Here is a 12685-nt window from a genome sequence, read left to right as displayed (position 1 = left end):
GGTGGATGTTGTCGCCGACTGACTGCTCATGATCTCTGAATACGCGGCTTTCTGCACAGACGCTCCTTTTGCAGCTGCTTGACCAAGCACAGAGCATTCTCTAACCTGGCGTGCTCTGTGGATACTGCACCGTGACAATCTGTTGCCGTTCCATGGAGCTCTTGTGTTCTTATTGCAAACTAAACTTGTTTTAAAGCAGCTGACCATGTATTGAAAAAACCCCGTACTCTGGCTGAAAATTTCAACACCTGAAACTGAAACAAGCGATACAAAAAACTGCAAGAGATTAAGCGTGATGGGAGTATCTTATTCGGCGCAAGTGCGGACTCTACGGGTTTAGCAATGCTGGAATACTCGTTACGGCTCAGGAGTGCCTCTTCTACCCCGGCTGCGTCAATTGACACAGGCTTTGCAGCTAGCTAGCTGCACCAGGGGCTGGACTGACGTGCTATTCACGTTGCCCTTGAAGAGCTTGAAGTGGGACTTTACAGAGACCTGCGGTCTGTCCTTGAGGCCGTATGCGTGCAGTTTCGTCAATGTTGCATAATTGTTGATTCAGATTCTTCCACATTACGGATACTTGCTAAGGATGCATTTTACCAGAGCAGTGATGCTTTATATCTTCGGCAATTCCACGGCAATGCATAGTGGGGAGTGATCCTACAATACAGCGTGACGGGTAGTGGCCATACAAGCCCCCGGAAGTAAAGTGGATACGTTGTAGATAAGCGTCTTAGTAGGCACAGACAGCATGCAGGGACACACAGAAGGGTAGCCCCCGTAACAAAAATAAGTCATTGCCTCCTGGGGCCTGCATACTTGAAATGGCAGGGGCTTAAGCGGCGTACTCCCCGAACCCGCAAAAATAGAGCAAAGTCACTCTCTGCCTTCTGTAGAGGCGAATCATTTACGTTCATCGGTGCAAATAGTCACATTCAGAATTGCATGACTTGCATGCGCCACATCGGTGCAGCTGTGACCCAAAGTTTCGGCCCAGTCAGCGCAAGTTGACTCAACCATGTTTCTTTGGAACAGCCGCGTAAAATGGAGAGACTACAGATCTCAAACTATGGCATAGCTCATCGACAGAAAAGCACAATGCAAGGGTCTGCGTAGTTTGACTACCAGGCAGTCGCCTGGCCATCCATTTGGGCTGCTGCCGCCACCGCGACTCCCCAACCCGCACCTCCCCCAACCGCCTATCTTCAGCTCGGCCAGTGCAAGGAGCAGCCCCATACGACCGCAATAGGATCACGGATGCTATAAACTTGATTAAACATGCAAGAACGGATCATGCACGTAGCTGCTGTGGCCACTCCTAACAGTGTTCTTTGCACTTTGAAGGAATATGTCCTTTCCTTGGTTTTTGTATCATCTCGTTGACCTGTGCTGCGTTCCTCCACTGCGCATAAAAAGAGCCAATATGTCCGCTCTATAATGCTTCCCTTATCCTGACGATTCCTCCGGCAGTTCCTGTGATGATTTCGTTTGGCCCAATCTGCGTGGCAGCATATACTGAGTTGCTCATCGGCCCCACTCCAATGTTGTAGTGGAACTTGCTGACCCCTGTCCACCAGTCAAGGGCCTCAAGGGTCCACATGCCTCTCAACGGCGCGGCATCGCCTCCAAGAGGACATCGTTTGCCCACACCGTACATGAGTTGCGACTTTGCGCTCATTGAGGGGATGCCATTGGGGATTGAAATATCCTTGTTCACCCACACAGAGCGAATCTTCCTGGCGTCAGGGTCATATTCGAATTGCTCAACGCCCTTAGGGGCGTCACCCACGATGACAGGGAGAGCCGCTGTAACGGTGTCGTTCCACCGCGTCCATGTATTGCCTGAAGAGCTGAGGCCTGCGAGGAAAGTCGTGGGGCTTCCCAGGTAGTGTAAGAAGCTGGTAGACAGTCTCGTTTCCTCTGTTGGCTGGTTATTTACAACTGCCATGCGCCAACCATGAACCAAAACGGACTGTTCGCTGGCCGTTTCCTTAGCATTGGGATCCCCAAATGTAATGGGGTGTCTAGCTTCCACCTTCCCGGTCTGCGCATTCATAACTACTAGGTTCATGAGCTTCGCGCTGTCTGTAATAACAACATAGCGACGATTAGCAGTGCCCATAAGAGTTGGAGTGCTGCCCGATCCCTCGCCAAGGCGCACGGGAGCGGTTCCCCCTAGACCGGGCTCTAGATCATAGGGCTCTTCCCAAGCCACAGTAAGCTGTTCGCCGTTCCATTCGGCCTTGTGCATGTACTTGGAGGACACCACATATATCCCGCCCCGGTCGTCGCAAGCAATGTTGTTCGACACTTCAATATCGTCAGAAGCACCACTGGCAGAGCCATCGGAAGCATCAGAAATGCCGTTTGGTGTTAATGTCTTGTCCGTCTTAGCTGCGGATTTCTCACGCTTTTCAGCTCCCAGCATCAAGCTGGCAAGAGCCTTGCGAAAGCCGCCGTTTTTCACGTCACGGTTCAGTATTCCCAGACGCCCGACGTCAGTGACCTGCAAAAGGACAATGCATATGCATAAGCTACAATATACAATTGTGAATTCTCATTGCACGGAGACGATGGTTTCAGTAAAAACAACATTGGCAGTGCTGTCACTCGCAGATGAGCCGAGCTCTTACGCCAGTCCAGAGAGCTCTCATCAATGGTGAGGCAGTGGCAGCACGACGGATGCCTCGTTCCAAAGATATCTAATATTGCTGGAGCATTTTCTGAGGTGGTAACGACTGTTGTAATATAGAACACTGGTTGTATCACAGTGAAATAACCTGGAAACTCATGAGCATGCAGATCGGGTCAATTTATTATAGATCTAAGTGGGAATTATGTACCCAGGCAATGTGGCCGTCATGGGTCATGCACAGGGCGCGGAAGACTTCCTGGGGTCTGACTGCTTCTGCATCAAGTCCCTGAAGGCCTGATTGAAGCGTAAAGGTCTCAGGGTGCATCATAATGCGGTCCCCGTTGGAGTTGGGCGCGTCGTAGTAGGCCTCCAAACGCTTTCCTGTCGAAACGACGAACACGTTCTGGGAGAGGGACACGAAACACAGAACATTGCGGGTCCATGCTGCATAGCCTCTTTCTGCTGACTTCGGCAACATCTGCTTTGCATGAACTGTCAGTGCAATTCATACGGGCCAGAACCCCTAACCAGAGCCGCCCAAGGGGTTCCTGTTCCCCTCTGTACCCACTAGCTGCGCATATGTGGCGATCCGATCACCTGTACTAGTCCCTTTTCCCATACGTGTCTCACCTCCTGCGTGAGTAGCGCGTAAGCTCCATGAAACTTGTCTTCCATGATGGTCTCAACTTTCTTTCGGACGAAGTCCACAACAGCCAAAGATGTCTTAGTCCGCGCAACTTTAAAGATGGTGGTCCAGCTGCTTCCCCAAAGATACTTTTCATCTGCTGTGTAAAAGAGAGTTATTGGATTCGATGTTACCATCGCCCTGTTCAAAAAGTTGTGGCTCAAACGGCGGGTACCATCTGGACCCGGTAGCGCCGTACTGCCCTATGCGCGCCGCAACAGCAACAGCAGCAGCAACACAAAGCATCAGCGGCAATAGAATCAGTGAAAGAATGCTGAGAATCCACGGGTTCATGATGGAGAGTAAGAACAAACCCTCAACGCCCTCTGCAAAGCTACTGGCTGACGCCTCCCTGCAACGCTGCCGGAGCCAGACTTGCCCCGACTTACTTGGGCTGCGCTGTTTCTGTGAGGAATTGGCCACGGGCTTCTGGCGAGACCCTCGTTGGGAGGAGAGTTTCTAGTTGAGGGGAGGTGCCAGGAGGCACGGATAGAGCTGTACTCTTCCGAAGAAAATTCGTTTATGACGTTCTCGGGAAGCCCTTGACCGCTGTTGATCCTCTCGATGAGCTGCTCTATGGCGTCGCCGCCTTCCAGCACATTTGCACTGTCCGTAAGGAACGGAGGCAAGTAAGGAAGCGGAGGGAAACCGTGAAGTCCCAGCGCCTCATTCACGGCACGAAGCCGCGGCTCCGGTTTGTAGTAGCGCCTGATGGAGTCACGAGTAGGGAAGTCCGTCCTCTGCTCCACATGCGTAGTTCCTGGCTGCAGGGAAACACATATCAGAGCATATTCAACGAAGGGGTTGGAGGGGAAAGCTCTGTGAAGAACTCCTCAACTTGGACTCAGCACGGGTGATGCTGGGAGCAATGTTGTGCGTGTTTGATCACCGGTCCCAATGCATCGTTGAGCTTTTGATCGGCCGCCTCGTCTCCGAATAGGGCAGAAACAATCGTGAACTTTCTGCTGGAGAATCCCGTAGTTCTCCGTTGAAGATAGTCAGTAAGTGACTGGCGCGGCAGTCTAAGGCTGGAGAGGAGCTCTAGGGTATTGGCAGAGTCCAACAAAGACACATCCCCCTGCTTCGGGAGAAGAGGCCTCGCTTCACTATAACCTGCTGTACGGTCGCCTCTTAACAGGCTCGATGGGGCGCTCAAGGCCGTCTGGAGGTTCAACGCATCCAAAGGGCGAAGTAGCGTACCCAGGAGAGAGGCGCCAGTGGCCCCCTCTGCGTGGCCCACAGCTGACACACTGCCCACAACGAGGCAGAAAATACACCTGAAAATCCTCATTATTCTCTGGCGTCCCAAGGAATAACCCCAAGGAATAGCCAGGAATTACACGGCGAGCACTACTGTACAACCTGTCAACCCCCTGGACCGTTCCTGCGCTGCCGAAACCAGGCGCTGTGCACAGGTAAACAAGCAAACGGTGCCCTAAAGGAAAACGACCGGCTGATATATATGCAAAAGCTTGAAACACACACACAAACGCACCCCCTGCTGGACCTGCGGTGCGGCGGCGAAGAGTCGTGAGTGACCCTCCACGATGAGTTCTTGGTACCTGCAGCGCGTCGCCTCCCCGAGGGACCAGGGTTTCATCAGAAAGGGGCTGCCATCACACCTTTCTGTGATTCATATGTTTTACAATTGTGAATTGATTTGCAAAAGTCCTAAAGGCGGAAACGGGTAACACCCTCCCGCAGCCCCACATGTATGCAGCAGGCGACGGCGGCAAGCGCTGACCACCGGACAGCCATATAGATAGGCGAGCCAGTGGGGTCTATTTGTAGCTTAGTTTCAAACCCGCCTTTTTATTTCATCTCATTCGCTTTTAAACAAATTTCAACATACTTCTATTTATTCTATACCGAGGGATCAGTGTCTAACGCACTTCGCAGGGTGAGCCGCATCAAACGGCGGCACGAACTAGAATAGAATGCTGACCCTGAAGTTCTAGAGACTAGGCCCATAATAATACATAAGGCACATTAAGTGGTGGGAAACTGTAATGGTATTTCCCCCTGGGGCTCTGCTCTTTTGCCCAGCTTTGTAGCCAAGCGGTAGTTCACCTGTTCGGCCGGGATGCTCGTATTGTTGCTTTGAGTTGCTCCCGAGGTCCTAGCGGTGCAAAACACTTCCAGAGCAAACATATACTGTAACATATTGTATCGAAATGTCCCCGGGTACTACTTTGCACTGCCTCCCCGCTTTACGGCCGGCGATGCCCAATGTCCCACAAGACAGTGTGTACACTTAATGCGCTGCTTTTACACGAGTGAGTAATTGCATGCTTGTTCACCAGGCTGCTTCGATAGTGTACGTATTCATAATGCTGCATCTGGCCAGCTGCAGCCAATCAACGCCGGCAACATGACGCATTCTCTTCTCCATTCCGCGAGGCATCTAAGCAGCTGTGGCGCTTGCGGAGCCTGGAAGTGATATACAGCATTGAACAGCTTTTCACTCCAGGGGGAAACTCTGTGGTTTACTCTGACCTGCGGAGAATCTCATGGGTAGAGCATTGCACTACGGAGCGACGACGAGGACTTCCCGGCAAAGTTTCATACTTATATACCATTGTATGCTTTTGACCCTCCTGCACGATTTCAATTAACTTTCTCAACACATTCATATCGAGGATTGCTGTTGGATGACAGAAAAAACAACAAAGGTAAGGAGGCTTCCAAGCTTCTACGACTGGTTGACAAACAGCTTTCGTTGGCGGCCAACTCTGAAGCTGTAGACTGTTGGACCTGAAAGAGTGCGAATGCAAGTTGACTATATTCACGTTTGAGATGCACACTCAAAAAGATGAATTCTTTTGATTAGAAATTTCTGTGTTGTTGCTGCCATACGGAGTGGCTATGATTCGCTTTAGAAGAAGCTAATTGGAGCCACAAGATAGTGACGGTTAGCTAGTGCAAGCAGTAGCCCCGCCTTGAATCACGAACGTGTTTGTATCAGGATCTGCAGGATATATTTATATTGTTTCAATGTTCATGTGGTTGCTGGGGCTTGAACCCCAGAGTGCCCAGGCGATAAGGAAACTGAAGAGTTCTTCATCGACCACGTTTGTGGTGCCCTCAATAAGCGTGGCTGTAAAGCTGTACTGCGTGAACTGTAAAGCCGTACTGAGTGAACGGACAGGGCCAGAGAACAAACATTTCGTTATTGCATTTCTGAAGGCTTTTTGTCATCTGTGCGGGGGATTAGGGACAGGCCTGCCATCTGAATATAATGTCGACGCCTCTGGTTCGCCTGCTGCTGCTAATGTTGCAGTAGAGTGGAAGAACTGATACGAGAGTTTTCAAGAACCAACTGAACACTGCCTCCAGGCATCCTGGGCCAAACGGGACAAAGGCCTGGGCTGATGCGACAGAGGGGCCTGCGGGGTGATGCGGTGCACGTTGGTGCACCGCAGCCCCCTGTTCAGGCAAGCAATAAAACTGTACACAATTGCTAGATATTTCTTGGCAGTCAGTAGCCAATCTCCGTACGCTCAATGGCCAACCTAAAAGCAATAAGGTGTATTTCCACCAAACCTAGACAGGCAATGCTACATCTGCACACATTGCCGCGTGATGGACCTTCAATTAAGGAATATGAGGACCAACGGAAAGTGGAAATACACGAACTTCGCACAAAACACGCAACAGCTTGCTAGAGATATCGTTTCCTACATGCTGCACAACAGATTTTCTGAATTATTCCGTTCGTAGCCTCAGTCTCACCACTCCTGTAGGGCAAGCAGACTGCCCATTATAGGCTAACTAAGTGTCCAACAACTGTCAAAAGCTCTGCTGCATGCAGCAGAGGGGGCTCGGTTGTGTTTTCTTTTGGGGTCCCTTTGCAGCATCAGTTGCAGCGAGATGCATTGCAACTCATGCCCGGCGACCCCCTTTCCCGCTACCCAGGCCGTTGGGCCGTCGTTCCTAGGACACCTGGGGACTGGGGGCGATGTCATGTGAGTTTTATAAAACTCCTATTGCAAGTATTTTGGTGCTCACGATGGTCCTCGAATAAGATTGAGGACCAGGGAACTTGAACTTACCGATAAAGTGGCTACACCACACCCTGAGACATCTAACGTTAATGCTTTATACGTTACACGTTGGTATAAAACCCCATTAAATATTCAAAAAGCATTCGAGTTCTTGAATTCTTTCTTAGAGGGAAATCCTTAGAAGAATAGAACTGATCCTGACCCTCGTCGAGGGTCAGTATCTGATTCACCGCACCAGCCTCACACCCAGCCCCATAGCAGGTGTGAGCTGGCGAGCACATAGTCTGTATTATGCTTCTTTTCTACAGTGAGTTGTCCTATTCCTAGAGATATTTCACTGTATTTGTTCCTTTTCGTGATGCTAAGTCTCTATAGAGCCTGCGCATAAGATCCATTGTAGTGCCCGTGCACTACAACTACAGCCGCAGCCCCTCGCTGACGTAGTTGAAACGGCGCAATACGAGGGCCAGTAGTACAGCTCCTAGGTAGTGTATTTTGCTTTCTTTGTTAGAAAGGGGAATTGAATTTCTTCTTTCTGTGATTGAGTTGCTCCGTTGGGGTCCTTTGTTCACCTTTTCCACCTGAGCGTGCCGCGGTGTCCACCACCGGCGGCTAGAACATTACGCCGCCAAAATGAGCAAATTAAGCGCCTTCTTCGACAAGAAGAAGAAGAAAGTTGCAAAGGCCACTGCTCCGCCAGAGGTAAGACGAGCTTTCTCTCCCCAGCCGGATCTGTTGCGGCCGCTTGCTCCCGCATGGCATACGGCGAGCACGAGTTGAATTAGGAAGTTTTTGCTTTCTTTTATCATTTGAATGTATTTTACTCTCCGTATCAGCATTGTGCCGTGGGTATTCCTACTTTCTTCCCCCCCAATGTCCGCCGAAACCTGCATCTGAGTGCGATGGAGCTGTATGATGCAGCTGTGCAGCCCGCAGGGTGTACTGGACCTCGCAGTGTAGCTGATTCCTTATGTTGCGGGTGAAGGGGGAGTTTGCATTCACGCTGCTGCTTTTGCTTATTTTCTTCTGCGTTTGCTGCTTTTCTTGCTGCTCGTGCTGCAGCTGACTCAGGTGACAGAGAAGGTCGAGGAGCCAGTAACCGAAGACAGTGCAGAATGGAGTTTGGAGCCGCAGCAGGATGCAGCTGTTTCGTGGGCAGCAGGTCCTGCGAGCCCAGCAGCAAATGGAGCAGCAGCAGCAGCAACAACAGGAGGAACAGCAGAGGGGCCGCTGGGGCGCTCGTTGCGAGTCAGCGCCGTGGGGGCGTACGAAATAGAAAGCAAGAAAGATAAGAGCTGGAGCACCATGAAACGTTTGGATGAGGAACAGCGGAGAGGCCTTCAAGAGCTGCGGGAGCAGGAGGCCAGGGAGTTGCTGCTGCAGCAGCAGCTGGAACAGGGTATCGAGCCGCAGCAAGATACTTCACCTGAATCAACGCAGCAGCAGCAGCAAGAAGCTACACCGCCAAAGGAAGAAGAGAACAAACCATGGGTATCAACTCGCGTGCTGAGAAACCTAGAAGCGGGTGGTTCTCTCCGCAGGGCCCGGGGGGCCCCCGTACCCTCATTTGATGGGGATCCTGACTTGGCTACAGCAGTGCAGCTCATCAGCAGCAAACCGCAGCAGCAGCAGCAGACGAAGAAGCAGCAGCAGCAGCAACGCAAGAGCCCAACAGAACCTCAGCAAGACACTACGGCGAGCACTTCCCCCTCCACGAAGAGTGAAGATCGACAGCAGCAACAGCAGCAGCAGGGAAACACCAGCAGCAGCAGCAGCAGCAGCAGCAGCAGTCTCAGCGATGCTGAAGGCTCTGTTGCTGCTCCTGCAGCTTTCACCTTCGACGTACAAAAGTTTGTTTCCTTTGAGGGCCTCTCAGGCGCAGCCGTGCCGCTTGATGGGGAGCAGGTGCGAGCCAAGTACGAGGCGAGGGCCCCCTGGACGGCCCTCGCAGCAACAGAGGCTTAAGTGTTCATACTTTTGGGGGGCCCCCCTGGGGGGGGCCCCCTGTGCAGTAGTAGTACCCGTTGCTAGACCTGGGGGCCCCCTGTGCAGTACCCCTTTGTAGACACTGGCGGTACACAACAACACATACAAGGGTTCTTGCTTCCTGGGAGCTGTGCATACACCTGAAATAATAGAGCTTTATTAAGGGGCCTATATATATAGGGAACCCACACAAAGAGAGCAAAGTTAAGCTCCGCGGGGCCCCCAAATATGAATATAAGGGGTACTGCACGGGGGGCCCCGAGGCCCCTCTATATGAAGCCAGGGCCCCTCGACGGCCTCTGCAGCAACCGAGGCCTGAAGGGTACTGCAGCGGGGGGGGTTGGGGGCCCTCAGTACTCGGCGGGTCAGTGGGCCCCCCCCCGGGGCCCCCCATCCCCCCCCNCCCCCCCCCCCCCCCCCCCCTCAGCTAACCTGCCGCAGGGGGCCCCCAGGCAACTTGGGTTTCGGGGGCCCCTGGGGTTTCCTGGGGTTTCCTGAGTCGAAGTCAGGGCTACCTAGACCGCCCGTGCAGCAACAGTGTAGGGGGTACTGCAGGGGGCCCCCTCAGCTGCGGTTTAGGGGGCCCCCTCAGCTGCGGTTTAGGGGGCCCCCGCTGGTGCCCCAGGGCAGCTGAGATCTGGGGGGCCCCCACGGCAGCTACGTGTTGCAGGGGGCCCCCCGGCAGCTGCGGTTTAGGGGGGCCCCGGGGCCCCCCACATACTGAACGTTTACCCTGGGGGCCCCCAAACTACGTGGGGGCCCCTGAGATTTAGAGGCGTCGATGGCGCTGCGTAAATTTGCAGGGAAGGCAGGCGGGGTTCTAGCTAAGGAACCCTGAGCTCGTTGGGAGCAGCAGCAGCAGCAGCAGCAGCAGCAACAGCAGCAGCAGCAGCGGCAGCAGCCGCGGTAAGGGAGGGGTAGTGCTGCTCCAGCAGGTATTTCTGCAGTTCTGGCCAGGCGCTGCTGCAGCTGCTGCTGCAGTGATTGCTGCTGCTGCTGCTGCAGTGATTGCTGCTGCTGCTGCTGCAGCGATTGCTGCTGCTGCTCGGGCTGAGGTGCCTCACCGGCTCTGTCTTAACTACAATATAAAATAGATTTAATTATACAAATATAAAAGGAAAGTTGTTTTTATAAAACAAACATGCCAATAGTACCGCTGCAGCTGCAGCAGCACCTGCTGCAGCAGCATCTGCTGCTGCAGCATCTGCTGCACCAGCAGCAGCAGCAGATGCAAACAGAACCTGGTTGCGTTTCTGCAGTTGCTGCTGCTGAACTGTGAAACAGTTGTAGGCTGCTGACGAGATATACAGCTGCAGCACCAACTGCAGCAGCAGCTACATGTGCTGCTCAGATTCACGGTTGGCTGCTGCATGCTGCTGGTTCTGCTGCTGCTGTTGCTGTTGCTGCTGCTGCTGCTGCTGCTGCTGCTGCTGCTGCTGCAGTTGGTGTCCATGAACCCCCGAGGGTTTCGGGGCTCCCCCCGAAGACCGTCCCTATCTCAGGGGCGATCAAAGGGGGGCTGTCACACGGCCCTTCTGGTGCTGCTGCTGCTGCTGCAGCTGCTGCTGCTGTTGCTGCTGCTACTGCTGCTGGGCTGCTGCCTGTGGATGGCGTGCTGTGTCTGCTGCTACGGGGCCTTATAGGTGAATGCACGAGCGCGAAGGAGGCGCCTGTGCTGCTGCTGAATTTGTTGCTGCTTTCTGCTGCTGCTGCTGCACGGGGTTTGCTGCTGCTGCCGCTGTTGCTGCTCTCGGGGCTTGGAAACGATGGCTGACGCCCTGAGGGAACAGCAGCAGCAGCAGCAGCAGCAGGAGCAGCAGCAGCAGGCTGCTGCTTGTGTCTGCTGCTGCTCAGCCGCCTCGGATGGCTTCCAGGGAGGACGAGGGGCCCGCTGCTACACCGTCGCCAGTTAGCAGCAGGTGGCGGGTTGCTGCTGCTGCTGTTGCTGCTGCTGTTGCTGCTGCTGCTGCTGCTGCTGCCGACGCTGCTGCGGCCGCTTCTTGTGCTTAGAGAATCCACATTAGGCCAAGGGGGGATTTGGGTGGGGCTGATAGAGTTCCTTTGCTGCTGCTGGAGAGCCAGTTTCTGCAGCAGCTGCTGCTGTTGCTGCTGCTGCTGCTGCTGCTGCTGCTGCTGAAGTTCCAGCTGCTGCTGCTGCTGTTGCTGCTGCTGCTGTTGCTGCTGCTGGTGGATCGAGCGGATGCATGCATGCATATCAGTAAGAAGCTGCTGCTGGTGCTGCTGCAGCTGCTGCAGGAAGCCTTGTAGGCGAGAGTAGAAGGCCAGCCCCTGCTGCTGCTCATCGAAGGATTTACGCAGAGAGAAGGTTTGCTGCTGCACCACTTGCTGCAGCTCTGCAGCTATCTGCTGCTGCTGCTGCTGCTGCTGCTGCTGCTCAACTGACTCCGCAGCAAGCAACTCACACCAACGCTGCTGCGCCGCCTCAAGCTGACGCGAAACTTCCCTGAGAGCAGCAGCAGCAGCAACAGCAGCAGCAACAGCAGCAGCAGCAGCAGCAGCAAAGAGACATTCACAGCTGTATCAGGACAGGTGGTAGCACTTCCTGCCAGCTGCTGCACCACCACGGAGCAGCAGAAACAGCAGCAGCAGCAGAAACAGCAGCAGCAGCAGCAGCAGAGATAGCAGAAGCAGAAGCAGCAGCAGCAGCAGCAGCAGCAGCAGCAGCAGCAGACTTACTTCATCCTCTCTCTGGTCCTTTTAGCTGTTTCTCGAAGGCTGGAGGAAGCTGCTGTTGTGCATACACTTGCAGCAGAGCTGTTGTTTGCTGCTGTTGCTGCTGCTGCTGCTGCTGCTGCTCGTCGCAGCTGCTGCAGTATGTGCTCCGGCAGCAAATCCTCAGACTGCAGCAGCAACAAACCCAGCGCAACGCTTTCTCAGCAGCACCACAGCAGCAGCAGCAGCAGCTACAGCAGCAGCAGGCGTTTCAGCAACGCAGCAGCAGCAGCAGCACTCGCAAATCCAGCAAGCACCGCCAGCAGCAGCAGCACAACGTACGCCGGTCAACAGCAGCAACAGCAGCAGCAACAGCAGCAGCAGCAGCAACAGCAGCAGCAGCAGCCACAGCTGCAGCAGCAGCAGCAGCAGCAGCAAAGAATAAACTACCTGGCAGAGCTTGTGCTGCTCCTCCTGCAGAACATAGATCCTCGCCTCCAATTCAACAAGAGCTGCATGCGCTGCATCGAGATGCTGCTGCAGCAGCTGCTGCTGCTTCTTGTCTGCTGCTTTGAGCTGCAGCAGCAGCTGCAGCAGCAGCTTCTGCAGGAGACTCTCAGCTTCTTCCTTTGGCATGCACAGCAGCTGCTCCAGTGTGGGCGTTGCAGCACCAACAGCATCCGCTGCTGCTCCTGCTGCTGC

The 12685-nt window shown here is 53.8% G+C and overlaps 3 protein-coding genes across 3 annotated transcripts; 1 reads left to right on the top strand and 2 right to left on the bottom strand.

Annotated features, from left to right (window-relative positions):
- Nucleotides 1–1432: 1432 nt before the first annotated feature.
- On the bottom strand, nt 1433–4611 carry EMH_0008690 (uncharacterized protein; the record flags this gene model as incomplete). The annotated part of the gene is made up of 5 exons (XM_013494547.1): nt 1433–2506; nt 2844–3038; nt 3266–3523; nt 3710–4084; nt 4210–4611. The coding sequence occupies 5 exons, from the start codon at nt 4609–4611 to the stop codon at nt 1433–1435; spliced, it is 2304 nt and encodes a 767-aa protein (XP_013350001.1).
- A 3346-nt stretch (nt 4612–7957) lies between these two features.
- EMH_0008580 (uncharacterized protein) lies at nt 7958–9289 on the top strand (the record flags this gene model as incomplete). Its single annotated transcript, XM_013494546.1, has 2 exons — nt 7958–8026; nt 8387–9289. The coding sequence occupies 2 exons, from the start codon at nt 7958–7960 to the stop codon at nt 9287–9289; spliced, it is 972 nt and encodes a 323-aa protein (XP_013350000.1).
- Nucleotides 9290–10663: 1374 nt separating this feature from the next.
- EMH_0008460 (uncharacterized protein) lies at nt 10664–12619 on the bottom strand (the record flags this gene model as incomplete). The annotated part of the gene is made up of 3 exons (XM_013494545.1): nt 10664–11774; nt 12008–12171; nt 12434–12619. The coding sequence occupies 3 exons, from the start codon at nt 12617–12619 to the stop codon at nt 10664–10666; spliced, it is 1461 nt and encodes a 486-aa protein (XP_013349999.1).
- Nucleotides 12620–12685: the final 66 nt, after the last annotated feature.

Source organism: Eimeria mitis, genomic scaffold (genome assembly GCF_000499745.2).
Source record: "Eimeria mitis Houghton genomic scaffold, Emh_scaff12, whole genome shotgun sequence".
Classification (NCBI taxonomy): Eukaryota; Apicomplexa; class Conoidasida; order Eucoccidiorida; family Eimeriidae; genus Eimeria; species Eimeria mitis.
The sequence above is the reverse complement of the archived record's forward strand: the minus strand, read 5'-3'. Positions and strand labels throughout refer to the sequence as shown.